This window comes from Toxotes jaculatrix, chromosome 18 (genome assembly GCF_017976425.1).
Source record: "Toxotes jaculatrix isolate fToxJac2 chromosome 18, fToxJac2.pri, whole genome shotgun sequence".
NCBI lineage: Eukaryota > Metazoa > Chordata > Actinopteri > Toxotidae > Toxotes > Toxotes jaculatrix.
The window spans coordinates 14,757,137-14,775,491 of NC_054411.1; the positions used below are offsets into that span (position 1 = coordinate 14,757,137).

Genomic DNA, 18,355 nt, shown 5'->3' on the forward strand with positions numbered 1-18,355 from the left:
TGCTCTAAACGTGTGATGAATGTAAGACACGGACTTGACTTCCAGACAGCTACCGCTATATTTCTTGTATTTGGGAAATGAGGTGAATCTGATTACCAGAGGAATATTACGAGGTGCCCTTCAGAGGCCACAAATTGTTATGCCAATGATAAATCCAAGACTGCTCTCTCACAGGGGCTTTAAACCTAAAAGGCGTTTATTAGGAGAAGGTTAAAGTGCTGGAAAAAAAACAAAAAAAAAAAAAAAAAACCTATGGCCATCATCCAACTGTTGATTGTCCTTGTTTTGCTCTCAGCCACCTGAAGGAGTATGATAAGGACCGCCGCCTGTCAGTGGAGGTGTGGGACTGGGACCTGACCAGCCGCAACGACTTCATGGGATCACTGTCCTTCGGCATCTCGGAGCTCCAGAAACAAGGAGTGGATGGATGGTGAGATTAAAGCAGGGGATGGAGGGATGAATGGAGGAGGGGATGGAGAGATGTGAGGCAGAGAAACAGCTCAGGTAGAGGAGGAGGGAGAGTGAAGGTGACCTTGTTCATTACTGCACTGTTGGAGAAATACTTTAGTTGGAGCTCCTCTTTTTTATTCTGGTGATACTCAGTGCCAAAGCATCTCTACCCCATCTCTTTATCTCTGCTTCTTTATCTCCCCACTACCCTCCCTCCCACTCTCTCCCTCTCTCTAGCTCAGTCTCTATCTCTCTCCATCTTCCTGTCTTCCTCTCTTTTTGCTGACGCTGCCCTGTCAGGGATTTTAATGAGATGCCAGCGTTTGAGGTGGAATGGCGGAGGTGGAGAGATGCCATTAAAAACCTGATTTTCAGAGCAGAGAGAACCTGTGCGAGTGTGTGTTTTTCCCCTGCTTCATCTACGTGCAGCTCCAAAGCCTCACACCTGCTGGCACCAGGAACCTGTGGGAGGAAACACAGCGAGAGTGACGTGAACATAAGAGCTGAGGTTTACAGCTGAAATTCTATATGTTTCTGTGGGAGGTAAAAGAGTTGAGCTTGTGACATCAGTCTCACTTTACTTTTGTCTATACGTTGCTACCTAGCTTTACAAAAAGAGGAGGGTTATTCATCTCAACATCCAGCAGACGCTGGAATTATTAGCTGAAAAAATACATTACCTGCCATCCTGGAGAGCAGTAAGTTTCCTCTCAGGAACACTCTCCACTCCTCTTTTCCTGTAATCCCAAGTGTAGAAGATGAAGTAAAGTATTCACATCTGTGATGTCTCACTGATTCAGGTTGATAAACTCCATTTCAGGTTGGTGGTTTGTCAGCAGCAGCCACATAATCCTGTTCCAAACAGCTTTTATTTCCTGACGGCACTGCCCACGTGTGTGGCGATGACATTTACACAGCGATGACCATTTAGCTCCAAATATGTAAACATGTCAAGTTGAATGAATGAGTTAGTTTTGCTGTGAGATATGAGGCTGTGGCATCAGTTGTAATAGGGCCAATATGGAAAATTACTGTCTGTTGATTTTGTGAAGTGATAAGCATCTCAGCAGGATTTTGGCCCATCTCTGTCAGGCTTTGCTAGATCACCGTGAAGGAGAGTGAATTACCAAACAATCAGCTGATCGTTCCTACAGACTTTAAATCGGATTGAACTACCTGTCGGCTGCCTCGGCTAATGGCAGCAGTCAAACTCTTAAATTTGTGTAAACTGAACTGAATATTCTCTCTTCAGGTTTAAGCTGCTCTCCCAGGAAGAAGGCGAGTACTTCAATGTCCCCGTCGCTCCGGAGGGGGAGGAGGGCAACGAGGAGCTACGGCAGAAATTTGAGGTGTGTGTGTAGTAGCTTTAGTCTGTTCGTGTTGTTTGATGCTGAAGTGTATGGAAATGTGTGCCTGCATATGTCTGAGTGTGTTGGTATGGTAGGCTTGTGAATGTGTGTGCGCACAGGGCATCTTTGTGTGTCTGAGTGAGAGCCTCTCTGGGAGAGCTGTTAGCAGTTGGCAGACACACTTAGAGTACCATCCGGTCTGGCACACTGCAGGTCCAGACGTGTGTGTGTCTCTGTGTGTGTGTATGTACGTGTGTGTGTGTGTGTGTGTGTGTGTGTGTTGTTGACCAGTAGGCCCACTCATTAACACATTTGGCAAAGGAGAGGATAACCCCGCTCTGTGGGGTTATCCTGTTTTTTTTTTCTTCTCCTTTCCTCTCCTCCTTCTGTCTTGCTGATACTAAGCCACAACTCATCAGAGACTCATTTTTCTGTGCTGATCACAGAGTTAAGTGGTAATGTTTCATGACTGTTTCACTTTTGTTTCCTCACCTGTCCCTGCTTTGGCTCCAGTTGTAGTTTAAGGACAGGTTTCAGTTTTAAATCAGTGAATCATAAACAGTTTCTTGCAAACAATCAGATAAGAACACTCATGTCTGTACTACAAAAATGGATTTAGCTTAGCTTAGCCTTAGGTCTGGAAACAGGGAGGAACATCTACCCTGGCACAAAATATGACATTTTTTTACATTCCACTTCATTTTTCACGTGGTTTAAACTTAAAATTTAATGCTAACTCATTAACTTTAGCTTCTTATTTACCATATACATGTGAGAGTGATATCAATAATAAAGACTCTCAGAAAGAAATGAAATAACCCTAGATCCCAAAATGCTTTTTATCACACATTCTGTGATTCTTAGAGAAGTGCTAGAGTATGTGATCATTTTCATTGTGGTCACATTCAGACTCTTAAGTAAACACACTTGTTTGGTTTGGACTGACTGCTGGCTTTATGGGGAGGTATTGTGGCCTTGTATCCTCAATTTCTCTCCTCTCTTCTTCCACCCTCTCCTCATTTTGCTCCCTCCTCTCTCCTTCAGTTATCTGTTTTGTCCTCTGTCACCTTCACTGCCCCCCTGTGTGTTTCTCTCTCTTTATCTCTTTTTCTTCCCCTCCATCTTCTCAAGGTCATGGTCCTCAGACGTTCACTGAGACACGTTCTCGGGGGGCTGGCTATTAAACAAACACACACACACACACACACACACACACACACACACACACACACACACACACACACACACACACACACACACACATACACACTTACACACACACACACACACACACACACACACTTACACACACACACACACACGTACACACTTACACACACTAGCAGGCGTGTAGGCAACCTCTGGGGTGAAGCTCAGAGAGAAAGAAAGACTCAGCGACAGGCAGAGAGAGATTTCACTTTGGTAACATGACCAGCATGCCTCCATGTCATCCTATCCAGAATCACACACACACATATACACACACGTACGAGACAGTCACCGTAATAAATAATGTATGTCATGGGTATACGCATGCACACACATTGGCAGTCTCACTCAAAATGTTATTCAGGGGAAGTTAACGAGCAGAAAGATAATGTCCTTCAACTGATTATTCTTACTTAGAGACAGACAGTGGTGGATTGTAACTACTATACACAAGTACTGTACTTCAATGCAGTTTTGAAGTACTTGTACTTTACTTAGTTTACACTTTTTCTTTATTTTTTCAGTCATACTTTCTTTCCCTTGATTATTTCCTCACCTTTTCTCTCAGTTACATTTTTTCACCCAGTGTTAGATATTGTAGGTGTCAGTAATTCACAATATCCCACACACATGATTAGAACTAGTCTTGCTGTGCACGTACATGGCTGCTACCTTGAAGCTGCTGGAGGCAGCTAAAGGTTTGCTAATGCAATGATTTATTAGAAAGGTGCACTTTCATCACCAGTTCAGTGTAGAAGCCACCAGTGTAAAAATCTTTTAGAGCTTTGAGAACATTTTATCAGATTTTTGATTCCATTCATCCTTTTTACAGTAATATTTTATAAAGTGCACAAAAATACTTGATTGTAGACAGAGACAGACAGAGTGAGCAGCATTAATCTCTGAAGGCTTTGAGAGTGATGCCTTCAGCACGGTCTGCTGCTCACAAATACCTCGACTGTTCCTCTGTGTGTGTGTGTGTGTGTGTGTGTGTGTGTCACAACAGATGGAGACAGATAGAGCCTTTTATCCGTAGATGAGTTGAAAACCGTATGGGTTGCATCACACGCACACAGCACACACAACACATGACAAACAGTGCAGGGAGCAGCAGAGTAGCTGGATGGCAGTGGAGAAATGACTGCAACTGCACAGAAGAAGTGCGGAGAGACTCAGTGTGGAGCAGAAGCTTAAAATCAGATGGGATAAGATAACATGCATTCATCCTGTTTATCCTGTTATCCTGTTTTTTGTTTGTTTTGTCTTTAAAACTCTTTTTTTATTGATTTTCAAAAATAACACAGCAGAGTACGTATTTCCAGCAGTATCAAAGGATAATAAGTGAGGAGGATAACGTGAGCATCATCAAACTGCAGGTTATAGCAGGTCAGAATAGGAACCTATGTTCATTTGGTTGCATATAAATCTGTGTCCTTACAGATATACATGCACATGCATATACAAGCACATACACACCGACTCATATAAAATTAATAAGAATTAAATAAATCATTTTAAAAACAAAAAATAACATAAAAGGGAACCAGAAGGGGAACTGCTGGTCATTCTCTTTCTCTGATTCTCCTGCCTCCTCTTTTTCAACCTCTCAGTAGAAATTTCTCCTTGGGAGGTAACTCTTTTAATGGCCCCACATCTTGGAGAAAAGGTCACATTTTCTCTTGAGTGCAAATCTGATCCTCTCCAGCCCCAGAGACATTAGCAGATCCCGAACCCAGTGTCTAAATGGTGGAGTGGCAGATGACTTCCAATTTACAGGAGTAACCTTTCTGGCAAGGAGTGTCGCTGGGGCCACTGCCCGTCTCTGGACACCTGTGAGGGGAAAATCAATTGGCAGAACACCCAGCAAAGTGGTGCAAGGAGAAAGTGAAATAGCGATGCCATATATATCCGAAAGACATTTCAGATCTTTCTTTTTTTTTTTTTTTTTTAATTGTCGCACAGCTTAACAAAGTGGAGAATAAGATTATATTATAAGTTTCCAGTGACAGGACAAGGTCAAGGCAGAGACAGATAAATTGAGGGAGAGTTAGAAATGAAATAGAGAGCAAATAGACGAGAGGGACGGGGAAGTGCTGATAGACACGAATAAATGGAGAGTCAGAGACACAGGCCAAAAAGGATGAAATAGAAATGAATTATTTTAGAGAAAGAGAGATGGCACCAAAAAAAAAACATACAGAGAGAGTGGGAGAGAGCGGTTGAAGGACAAAAACAAGGCGAGTGGTGACAGTTATGACTGAACAGAGTGGCAGACTGACAGGGAGGCCTTATTTGTTATGGAAAGTGTGAACTAGGGTGTGAAGTGCCTGTACAGAAGAAATGAAGGAAAATGAAAGAAAAAGCTAAAAACTTTCCCCTGTTAACATATTGGCCACTTCAACTGTTCTATAACAAAAAACTCTTCTCACATTCATTGATTTATCCATTTGTACAAACTGTTAAATGTGGCGTGCATCCTCTTTCTTATTTTGCTTCAGACTTGTGACCATGAGTGTGAAGTATATGATCCTCTGTAAAATCTCAACATTTCAGTCTAAAGTCAAGCTCCTTAAATCTGTTGGTCATCGTTAGCACTGTTGGCAGTGATCTCTGATAACCATGACCTGGTGTGAAAATTCTCCCTCCATCTTAAACGTAGCAGAAAGGCTCATTCTTTGCCTGGCGTGCTAAAGAGATAAACGTTTAACCGATTTTCCCTTCAAGGTCTTTTCCTTCGCATCTGCCAACATGCAAATCTGTGAAAGCTTGAGCTGTTTAAGTATTGAAACCACAAACTAAATTGTATCAATAGCAAATTAAATTTCCTGGCACCACATAAGTAAACTGCAGAGTTAGAGCAGTGCCTAACCATCTGTCTGTGATAATAGTCTTTATTTATGATAATTATTGTAATGTTTTCGAATTACTGAAATTTTGTATTGATATTAAAATATAGCATCTCTAAACAAAGTTGCTGGTTCCAATCCCAGAACCAATGGTACAAATATGAGTGGGTAAAGGTGGGTCAACAAATAATGTTGAAAGACTCACCAGCTGCCTCATTTTCTTTAGATGTGTTGGAGGCTTAGATGAATTAGAATTATATGCCAACTCAACCCTGTGTGCGTCCATTTACAGCCTGTAGTCTCTTTGAATGATTGAGGTTTTGTCTAATCTTGTCCCCTGCTGTCTCTTTCCTCCGTCTAGAGAGCTAAGATCGGTCCAGGCAAGAACACGGAAGGCAAGTCGGCCAATGCTGCGTCCCGCTTCGACTCCAATGGCAACCAAGATCGCATGAAGCTGTCTGACTTCAACTTTCTGATGGTGCTGGGAAAGGGCAGCTTCGGCAAGGTGAGGCCATTACGCTGATGTGTGTGTGTAGGTCTGTCTTGTCATATATGTGGGCAAGCAGCTGCGATGCTTGTGACATGTTGAATTAAAATCCATATCCACCTGGCAGCAGATAAAGGATGAATCATATCTGACTGACAGCAAAATATCTTCCATGAGAATTTAAAAGTTTGCACGTTAACGTTGGCTATACTGAGGAGGTTCTTATATAAATATTGTGAAAGCAAGTGTGTGCAACTTTACTGTAGCTGAACAGTAGCAAGTCTTTACAATTACAGGATAATGGTACATAATGAAGTGTGCTGTAACACAAGTAGAGAATAGTCCTAAAAATCAGCAAACTTGCTCAGAAATGTCAGTTAACAGCAGTGTGTATTGAAAGTAGTTGTACTGAACATAAGTGTACTGAACTGAACTAAGGTGTGTCTTGTTGCTTGTCAAGCCAACTTTTTCAGTTTTAAGTCTTTCAAAAGTGACATTGTCTCACTTTCAGATCTCAGCAGAAAAAAGCAGCAGCTGTGATGTAAATGTCCTCTGTTACTTTCTCTGCCTGACTCCACATCCTGCCCCCAACATTTATGGGTTTAGTTAATTCTAAATAAATGCAGGATGTGTAGCAGCCATGCACATGGGAGCACACAGTTCAATATCAGCGCTCTAGCTGCATGCTATGACGAATACCTCTGTGAACATTTGTGTGTGTGTTTGTTCTTTGGCTGAGCATTAGAGCTCTCTAATCTAACACACAAGGATCCACGCACACACAGAGAGAGCTTAGGGGAAAGCAAAGATGGACAGAAAGTCCTGGATAGAGACAGAAAGAATTACAGGAGGTGAGGCGCAGGTAGACAGAGATAGATGAAGGGAAAGAGACGAAGAGGATGACGTGACAAATGGAGAGAGTGATGAAAGGAGAGAGAGACAGAGATGTGAGAGGATGGTGGCAAGGTTGACATGAATGAATTGAGAGAGAGGTAAAAACGTCAGACTGAATGAAAAGCGAGAGAGGGTGAAAGGAGGGGGGGAACCTTGGCTTGGGAAGAGTGACGTGAATGAATGAAAATCAAGGCACGAAACAGAAAGAAAGAGAGAGACGTGGCAAGAGAGAGAGAACGAGGGAGGAAATTGGGTAAAGGATGGGCGGAGGGAGGGAGGGAGAGAGAGAGAGAGAGAGAGAAAGAAAGAAAGAGGAGGCAAGTGACAGAGAACGACAGAGAGAAAAAGAGAGAGACCATTGTCTGTGTACCAGACCTGTATGCCGGTTGCCTGTTTCCATGGTAACAGGCATTTAAAGCCACACTGATGCGTCAACGTGGAGAGACTGAGTCAAGGCTCGATCGTTACCGGAATACCAGACACACACACATACATGCAGATTCCTGAGACATGTTCAGATACACACGACTACATACCTCCATCAGAAACACAAAATGTAGACACACACACGTGCAGACATGTGCAGGCTCTCTTCATTTAGGCCTATACTATGTACACACACACACACGCCAGTAAATTCTGTGAATACTAGCTCAATTATAGCTGCTGTGTGTTTGAATACCAGCTGATTTAAGAAATAAAGAGACACACACACACACATAATATGTGCATAGCTGTTTGAGTATGTTTGAGACAGAGACAAACACACATGCACAAACAGGAGCTCACGTGATGTGTGTGTTATTTTAATGGGTCCTGAGTGTGCGTGGGAGTAAGGTACCTTCAGAGCTGCGCTTTCTGCCTCAGTGTCTGAGGACATCTGTATCACAAAGCTGCTGCTAACGTTCCACTGTAGACGTTCATACAGTGTGATGGTAACACGCAGACGTAAAAACACACACACACACAATGGTATCTCATGGGCAAACACAGGCAAGCACATGCTTTAGCCTGATTTGTACTGTCATGTCTCCATTCACCCATCACAAGCATGTAAGTGCTTCATGTACAGTCATCAGCACACATCTGTGCAGTTAGATTTCTGCTATAACCATACATGTCCATGTATGTAACTTTGCTCAAAGCACCACTCAGTTGTGAGTGTTACTGAGGCTACGGTTGATTTAGGAGTGGTATTAACAAAATATCAGGGGCTTACAAACCTCAGCCAGTCAAACATTGGTTCATTAAAAAAAAAACTTGTGTATGTTTTGGTTAACTTAAGCTACAGCAGCAGAAACAGTCCCACTGTGACCAACAGTGACAATCTCTGTTGGGTTGGACATGAAATACACACTGTCTCAGTGGAAATAATGGCTGCATGGGCTATATGATATATGACAGTTTAGAAGAATACTACAGAGCCCACCGTAATAAAACATAGTGCAGGATAATGCAGTGCAGCAGAGTGTGGTTTCATTTATTTTCCCTGGGTAAATTCACTGTGCAAGGTCAGCAGAGAAAACACACTGGCATCATTTACGACATATGACAGTTAATATCCTCGGGACTGCTGTTCTGTCAAATGACCCTGAACAACTTTCTTGGATAAAAGGGCCAACAGTGACACACACCACAACTCATTCTGTTGTAGAGCAGCCAGTTTATGAATGACACTGGGACCACAACGGCCTGATGCTGCCCCTTGACGAGATCATGTCGTGTAACTCTGAATGCCTAAACTTACACGCAAAACACAAAAGTAATTAATATAATAAGTAAGTAATTAATAAAACAACGTGCGCTCGTCTTCCTACATTTGTCACCATGGACAGTTGTTGCTGGTGTTATTTGCGTCTTTTGTGTGCGGAGGCGTTTTGATTTTTGATGTCTTCCCCCTCTTGTGCTCTTGGTCTTGTGCTTGCGGTTGCATAAAATGAGCTTCAGGCCAGATGGTGTCCTTCCTCTCTGTTTTAACTTTATAGAGTTTGTATTTACATAGAGTCACAGTGCCACCATATGGGGTGACTACACACACACACACACACACACACACACACACACTTTCTCACACAATTCCTTTTTTTTTTTAACTCTTTGGGACACCACCAGCATACATCCAGCTTCAATAGATATCAAAACTTTAATGGTGAATATTGCACTGCACATTCTTGAACTGTGGCTGCCCTCTGTGCAAACACACATTCACACCCTCGCACAGACACCCTCGCACAGACACCCACACACACACACACACACACACACACACACACAGGAATATAGCTTTTTGTCCATCTGTGCTGCTCTCCCTGTAGAATCCTGAACCCAATAACCCCTCTATATTAACATACCTGAATATTTATAAGAAATAAACAGCAAAGCTGCTAAGTTTCTGATCTCAGAGGGAAGGAAGTGGATATAAGGTCACTCTCACCGCTGTATTCTTGACGGGTTTGGAGAGAATAATGAGTGTGATATGTTTTCCCATTTACATCTTTTAGCCAACACTTATCTACGGCAGCTTATAACAGATAATGGTTCTGCTCGTTGCTCACAGATGCTTGACGGCAAATGTTGCAGTTTGCACACATACAGTCGTTCAGCTGACTGTGGAGATTAAGGCCTGTGGCATTTTGGTTAAACAGTGGTCTGTCTTGCTGTGCCAGAGGAATGATGCATTAAACACATCCATAAATCAATAAAACTCTACTGAACTTGGGCAGTTGAGCAGCTGCAAATTTTTTCCACTCACGAGGTTCACCCTGTGTTTTGAATGAACAAAGGAAACATAATAAAAGGCTTACATATGAAATGCGATTAGATGAAAGTTCCTTTGTTGAGGTCCCAGAACTCAATTAGCCTTGTGGAATCTACATCTACACACCATACTAGCTGTATAATGGAGAGCTCAGCTGTTTTTCCTCCACATTCTTCTTATTCATTTGCATCCTCATTTTAAGATTAAACGTTAACACTTTTATTAGTTTTAGAACGACAGGAAGAGGAAAGCTATGTGGTCAGGCGACAAGCTTCAGCAGAGCAGCCGAACATGTGGAAATGATCCTATGTCTGTGCTGATAATTCACATATGGAAATTGAAAATGAGACATCTTGCTCTATATCCGTCTGCAGCACTTTATAGAGACATTTATTAGCTGTCTGGCACTGTAACCGTTGTTCAACATGAGATGAGCTTTTTAAAATCCAAATTAAGTTGTCTAAATGTTCCCATTGTTCAGTGTTGCTTTAAAATCTATAAAGTTAACCTATTTTATTATATCTCATTGTATGCTGCCTTAGCTTCAAATGGTTTGAGTGTCATTTCTTGAGCAAACCATGCCTTTAGTTGCAAAAGTAGGTCGACATTTTTGGAAATTAGCTTATTGGTTTTCTTGCTGAAAGTTAGAAAAAGAGATTTATACTACTGTCATATCTGTACGTAGCAAAATCTCTACAGCTCACTAATGAACTGACTTTGTCTGATTTGTTTAGTCTGTCGTCACCTTGAGGTGCAACCTCCAGCATGTTACTGCTACGGGCCAAGAAATAGTTCGGCATATTTCTACAGTACACTTGGAATGGATTCAACAATGAGCTTTAGAGGTGCTGGTATGCAGGGATTGTTGCCTTTGAACATAGTCAGACTGTTTCCCCATTTCCAGTCTTTATACGAGGCTGAACTAAACATTTTCTAGCTATGGTCTTACATTGAACAGGTGTGACTGGATTTTGTTTTCTTATCCACATCAAGAAAGGAAATAATTGTATTTCCCCAAATGTTGAACTTTTGCTTTAAAGCTTTTTCATATATTTCCTTCACACACAGAGATTTCAGTCCAGAGAGTTGAACTTTTCTGACCTGGTCACAAGGCTGCTTCAACTTTCATGAGATGAGACTTGACCCACATTTAGCCTGCTATTTCCAGCAGCTGCTGGATTCTTCAGGAAAGAAGAGGAGACATGAAAGGGAAAGAAAAGTAGGGAGGAGAGAAATGTGGAAACCAAAGAGAAGAAATGGTGATGAAAAAGGAGAGGAGAACAGGATACGGTGAACAAGAGACCTGAGAGAGGAAACCGAGACAGAAACGTTTACTCCTCTGTTTGAGAGCAGCATGAGCCTGACCTTGGCTACAAGACATTTTAACGGCTGAGCGCGCACACACACACACACACACACACACACACACACATACACACACACACAAGCACAAGCCAAACTCTCATATACACAGCAATGCAGAGGCATCTTATAGTGGGTGCATTCTTGGCATCAATCAGCAGCCACAGATAACATATGAAACTACCGCCCATGCTCTGTGTTATTGTATGTTTCTAATTTTATTTTTTGGTGTATTGTGTTTGTGTGTATGTGTGTGTATTTCACAGGTGTGATTACAAGCACATATGTTCCCAGACTTTCACAATTAAATAGGATTCAAAAGGATTCTCAATGGCTGGACTGCTGCCAGTGTCTTTCTCAGTCCTTCCCTCTGTCCCTCCTCTCCTCCCGCCCTTCACTTCCTCCTTCAGTTTTTCTCCCTCTTTTCTAATCCCTCTCTCTTCACTCATCCAGCTTCCTTTATCTCCACCCTCCCCCCAACTGTGTGACCTAAAGATCCTGAAGAAGGAATGTGAAATAAACCCCTCTTGCTCCGTCTTTCTATTCTGACTTTTTCCTCATGTTAGTGAAGAGCAAAGAGAAGCCAAACAGAATAAAAATCTTACTGGGGCACAAGAAATTATTGCTCTGTCTGACTGGGTTTCTCTCCATCCACTGCCTCCCCCTCTCCTCTCTTCTTCCTCTCTAGAAAGACTAATTAAGGCCCTTATACACTGAACAATTACAGGCTGCCGGTGCTGAAATTTTGGGCTGTGTCAAAATTTTGACTGTGTCAGAAATTTAGGTCCAAATTTTCACAATACAACTGCTCCTACAATCCACATCTACAAACCAACCTTCTAAAGACACCGTAGAGCACCATTATAGAAACTGTAGGATCCAGCATTGTATGAGTCAGCATTTTTGAAGCTTGAACCATTCTTGGTACTAAATGTTAAGATGTGCTCTTATGTCACAAGGGTGCACCCGTTGCTTTGATTCTGTTTCCTTTTTTTTTATGTGTCTCTTTTGAGTCTTTTGAGAAGTCACATGTCTATTACCTTAAGAGAGATAGTCTGAGCTTTTTGTGTAAATAAAGTGACTTCTGATTGGATGGGACCCTCCTCTGTAATTATTAGTCAACATTTCTCTTTGGAGGTCCGCAACTTTGTGAATGCTAAATTGCTTCGAGAGCCCCTTTAAAAGAAAACAGTGCTTGTCTTTTGTCCTCTTATTTTTGTTGCATTTTCAAAACATGAGTGCATCACAAAGGGATGACGCAAGCTGATGACATGTCAGTTCACATTTATTTATTTACATCTCCGTGCTACGATTCACCGGGCATTCGTCTCTCAGGATTGATGCCGTGCCGTCTGACACAAAATGTGACCAAGATTTTATTAGACCTATCTCTCACAGAGTGACACGGAGTAAACTTGCTAGATAGCTGTTACCACACTATGTAAAGGAGCCTTTAATCGCCTGCCTTTTTCTTTCTGTTGCTCCTTGTTTCCCTCTCCTCAGGTGACATCTTGAAGAATGATGAATCAGTTTTTCACTGCCCCTCCCTCTTGTCCTTACTATCTTTATTTCTGCCTTGACTGTCTAACCTAAAACAGTCAGAGAAGCTTTTCTTTATCACTGTACTCCTTTATCCCTGCCCCTCGAAGTACCTCCCCTGTCTCCCCTGCTTTCCCTGCCTCCCCTATCTGTCTCCCACCCTCCCTTCCGTGCCCCCTCCCCAAGGTGATACTGGTTTAAAGTACATGAGAGAAGCTACGTGCCAAAAAGATTTTTGAATATTGATGAATTTTTCTTCCATGAATTTCCCATATATCCTCTCCCTCTCTTCCCCTCTCTCTCTCTCTCTCTCTAGGTGATGCTGGCAGAGCGTAAAGGGACAGAAGAGCTGTATGCTATAAAGATCCTGAAGAAGGACGTTGTGATCCAGGACGATGACGTGGAGTGCACCATGGTGGAGAAGAGAGTGTTAGCTCTGGCTGGAAAGCCCCCGTTCTTAACACAACTGCACTCCACCTTCCAGACCATGGTGGGTGGGCTGACATGTTCTCACAGCCTTCGTATAATATATTATCAAACATTTTCATATTTGAAAAAAAATACAGCAGTTATACTTTTTATGTACTGTAACTACTTAATTGTCTCTTGGCATTTTCTTTGTGGAGGTTTGGGTAATTTTTTTATTAAGCTGATAAAATTATTTTGGTTAAGTTATTTAGGCTTAGTAAGGTTCCACATGGCTGATTCTCATGTCCACTTAAATCAAAGGGGATTTAATGTGGCTTTTTGACATTGATCAGAACCAATGGCAAAGTGAAAACAGGTTCCAAAAAAATAATCCAACAGGTGAAAAAATTTTATAGGCACTCATGTAGGTGTCATATGAGAAAGTTATTAATTTCCTGTTAAAAATGGCTCATAGTGGGAGGAATGTGTATTTGTGTGTTTTCATGTACATAAGCACTGGCACATGTAGATTTTAGACCTGATATCACAAAATGAAGCAGGCAGAATCTACAGACAGCAACAGATCTCAGTTCAGTTTTCACTTTATTTTAGAATTTTATTAACTGTTGTTGCAGGTGACTGTGTGAACTCAACCGTGCAAAAAAACAAAAATGCACAAGCACAAACTAGAAATCTGTCAGTTTCACAATTTCTGCATTCCTTGCAAGATTACATGACCGTCTTCGTAGCCCCCCACCCACACACACACACACACTCGCTCACACACAAACACTCGCTCACATTATATTTGATCAGAAGTGAGCCACAGTGCGGTGTCCTGCTGAAGGGCACAGCGGCACTGCTGTGGAGTACCGTGGTCTTCACAGCAGCCACCCTGCCTGCTGTCACCAGCTCACAGCCAGAACACACAGACTGGATTCATATTTGATTCATGCTCATCTTCTGACATATAATCCATATGAAGATGAGTCAACAGAGGAGTAAATTTAGCTCACCAGTTTCATACACTGCGTGCGTGTCATTTACTTTCACGTTACATAAACACACGCAAACATTTTTGTTTTCATTGATCGGTAAACATTAGTTTGAGGTTGTGTTTAAAGGCTAGATAAATAAAGTTGACCTGACCTACACACACACACACACAAACTAGAAGTGAGTGTGTTAATCCTCTTCAGCACTAATTCTCTGACCAGAGGCTTTCGTTCATGTGGGACTTAGCAGGCAGCCATACACATAAAGGCAATTATAACATGCATGCATAGACACGTACTGTACATACTGTATATGATGTGTAGTGCGCACGCACAAATATATTTTATTCACGCATACAGTACAGTACACTGTAGACACACATGGAGCACATATTGCACACAAACAACTGCTCATAAGCATATCGAGCAATGTAGGCAGGCATACACTCACACACACACACAGACACACATTGAAAGTCCGTACACACACAGCTCCACAGTATTTTCTCCACACACATAAGAACACAGGGCCACAAACCAAATCCCTCCACACTCTCTCACACACTGCACCTTATTGGCAATTTCTACAGATAATGGAGAAGAACTGTCTCTTAAATTGATGTTGCTGTGTTCCCGCAGTTGAAGACTGATTGGACGCACTGATGACAACCCAATCACCTCTTTCTGACTGTCCTCTTCCTCTGTCTCTGTCTTTTACCCCCCCTCCCCACCTCCACCCCCCATTTTCACCTCCTATATCTGTTCTTTAATCTCTTCTCATTTGACCCATCACTCTCTACCTGCCTTTGAAAGATCCCTCTCTCGACAGTATCTCACACTCTTTTTCTCACTATTGTCATGTTTCTCTGTGACTTCTTGCCTGCTCATACGAACATGTGCTGTTCTGACTTTTCTTTCTCCTTCTGCCCTTCTGTCTCTCTGTAGGACCGTTTGTATTTCGTCATGGAGTACATAAACGGTGGAGATCTCATGTATCAGATCCAGCAGGTCGGCAAGTTCAAAGAGCCCCATGCTGTGTGAGTACACACACAAAGCAGCATTTGTACAAGGTGTTTCACAGTTTAGTAACTCTCTTTTTAATCATATTAAATAAGCCATCAGCAGTTTGACTGGCTCAGGTGATGGATGAACAATCTGAGTGGAGCCTGGGGACGAAATATGGTGTTTGCCCCCAATGCACGCAGGAAGTAATCCAGCAGCTCCTGAGAGTTGTGTCAGTGTATTGTAGAATAACTCCAAAACCACTGAGGTGGCCAGCGAGATCACTTATCTCAAGCCGAACCAGTGAGCTGACATATTTGACAAGTGGGCTGTTGGGAAAGTGAGAGCTGTGGGAGAGTTTGCCCTTCGTCTGCTTTTTAAGGATTTAGAGTTTCTTCCATCTGGCAGAAGGTTTAGACGGATGAAGGGCAAGTTGAACAGGGTGAGGAACTCTTTTATCTAAGGCCATTCACTTGTTCTACTGTGTTTGATTTATTTATCAGACAGTGTTCTGCTCTGTGGATGATGATGCCTTGGACAAATGTCTGAGTGTCTTTTGTATCGTGTTGTCCGGTGTATTTACGTTTTACATCTAAAGCCGTGTTGCAGCGACGCCCCTCTCCCCTCTGGACGTCATTCTGATCACAGATCAGATAAAACAAGCTCTGAACAGCCCCCGCATATTCCACACCGCTGTTCACACCTTCAGAATGCCTCTCGACATCTTTTACATGCACTCTACAAACAGAGACGGATTGTGCACGCTCATGCAAACGCACACACAGACGCAGTGGACTGCGTGGTCAATGTGTCCAGACTCCTCCTGTTGATCTTATCAGCTGCTCTCTGGCCTTGAAGAGACAGTGCTGACCTTTATGCTGACACACACACCCACATTCACACACAAATTATCCCTCTGTTTCCACCCCCTGTCCTTTCCCACAGCCTCTTTCTAATTACTCTTGTTTCTTTGTATGTGTGTGTGTGTTTGTGTTTGTATATGTGTACAGATTCTATGCTGCGGAGATAGCCATTGGTCTGTTCTTCCTACATCAAAAGGGCATCATCTACAGGTAAACTCCATTCCACACACACACACACTGAGTGTACAACACCAACACAGGTTTACACATTAAATCACATTTTTGGACAATGTGACTCACCATCAGTAACAACTGAAGATAAGCAGTCTTTGGCTGTTTATAATACCTAGTCGAGAATCCACCCCCACAAATGGTGCAGATCCCTCCAAACTAAAATCAGAATCACATCTGTCGTCAGCTTCGGTGTAACTGTCGCCCTACCACCTAAACCGAGTCAGGGAGACTGGAGAGAAGAAAACTACAGAATAAAAAAAACCTATATAGAAAACATGTTGCTGTTTTACTCCCCTGTAGAGACCTAAAGCTGGACAATGTGATGCTGGACTGTGAGGGCCACATTAAGATAGCAGACTTTGGCATGTGTAAAGAAAGTATGCATGATGGAGTCACCACCAAGACCTTCTGTGGAACACCAGACTACATAGCTCCTGAGGTAAAGTGGATCTGTGTGTGTGTGTGTGTGCCCCTGTTCATATATAATGTTCTGCTGAATCCTGCACTGACACTGTAACACAAACTGCAGTAGTGGAAAGTAACCAGATTCATTTATTCAAGTACTGTACTTAAGTACAAATTTGAGGAACTTCTACTTCTGGATTTTCTGTTTATTCTTCTCCTCCTTTCATAAGGCTTTTTTTTCTTTTACTCAGCTAAATTTATTTGACAGCTGGAGCTGCTAGTTATAAAATATGAGGCTCTGCTATTCATTAAACTACCAAAAGCATAGACAGTTAGAAACTGTTAGTCGGTTTATTGATTATTTTATTGACATAAAATGAATGACAACTATTATTATAATCAATTGTTATGTAAAAATGCCAGAAATTTTATGGTTTCAGCTTCTCGAAAGTGATGATTTGCTGCCTTTTCCTTGTAATTATTTTAATAATTGCTATTTATTATAAATAATTTAGAGGTTTCTTCGTATATTGGTAAGATTTACCTACTAAATGGATTTTGCTGACGTATTTAAGATTGTGCTTTAACAGGTGTTCCCATGCTCTGCCTTTTGCCTTCGCTCAGTGATTTAAGTGATAAGTAATGATTTTTTCTGAATTGAGTCTCTTATATTTCAGATCATAGCCTACCAACCTTACGGTAAATCTGTGGACTGGTGGGCCTTTGGAGTATTGCTGTATGAGATGCTGGCTGGACAGGTTGGTCTGTGTGTGGATGTGTGCGTGTGTGTGTGTGTGTGTGTGTGTGTGTGTGTGTGTGTGTGTGTGTGTGTGTGTGTGTGTGTGTGTGTGTGTGTGTGTGTGTGTGTGTGAGAGAGAGGGAGGGAGAGAGAGCCTATGTGGGTTTATTATCAGATAAGCTTTATAAACAATATTATTAAACTCAGATTAAAAAAGGAGATAAAACAACCTTTTGAAATGGCATGAATGTGTGAGTCAAGCTCCTCTCATCAGCATTTGTATTCATGACTGAATGTGAGGAAAAACAAACACTCATGATGGTAGCCTTTAAAATCTGACATTGTGTGTAATGAAAGGTTAGCTATTAAATTATATCCCTTAATGAGTTTTTTCTCTCTTGGCATTAATAATTGTAAAGAGTAGATGTGACATTTTCAAATCCTGGATATCTCATTTGGAGTGGATATTGTGAGTTTGTGAGTATTATGGGCCTGCAGTATTTTGATTCAAAGGAGTTCAGACAAAAAAAAAAAAAAAAAAAGCCTTTAATGATCCAGTTTAAATATCCTGTATTTGTCCTGTGCTGCCCTCTGCTTCTCCTCTCCTCCCCCCTCCTCCACTCCTCTCTAGCCTCCATTTGATGGTGAGGACGAGGATGAGTTATTTCAGTCCATCATGGAGCATCACGTCTCCTATCCCAAGTCGATGTCCAAGGAGGCCGTCGCTATCTGTAAAGGGGTGAGTGTACGCAGACACACTCAGACACACACACACACACGCTCTTCCTGTTTTGCCCCCCTTCTTCTCCTCTTCT

At 42.1% G+C, this 18,355-nt stretch overlaps 1 protein-coding gene across 3 annotated transcripts in view; it reads left to right on the forward strand.

The window, feature by feature from the left end:
- Window positions 1-18,355, forward strand: part of prkcbb (protein kinase C, beta b) — an 81,339-nt gene that overhangs the window by 43,708 nt on the left and 19,276 nt on the right. For all 3 annotated transcript variants that reach the window (XR_005896327.1, XM_041062105.1, XM_041062104.1), the window contains exons 7-15: window positions 296-430; window positions 1,703-1,799; window positions 6,216-6,359; window positions 13,211-13,384; window positions 15,243-15,334; window positions 16,310-16,372; window positions 16,697-16,835; window positions 17,479-17,559; window positions 18,172-18,279. Coding sequence is in view for 2 of the 3 variants with exons in the window: in XM_041062105.1 (XP_040918039.1) it covers window positions 296-430; window positions 1,703-1,799; window positions 6,216-6,359; window positions 13,211-13,384; window positions 15,243-15,334; window positions 16,310-16,372; window positions 16,697-16,835; window positions 17,479-17,559; window positions 18,172-18,279 (1,033 nt within the window). In the remaining variant the exon portion in view is untranslated. The remainder of the gene's footprint in view (window positions 1-295; window positions 431-1,702; window positions 1,800-6,215; window positions 6,360-13,210; window positions 13,385-15,242; window positions 15,335-16,309; window positions 16,373-16,696; window positions 16,836-17,478; window positions 17,560-18,171; window positions 18,280-18,355) is intronic.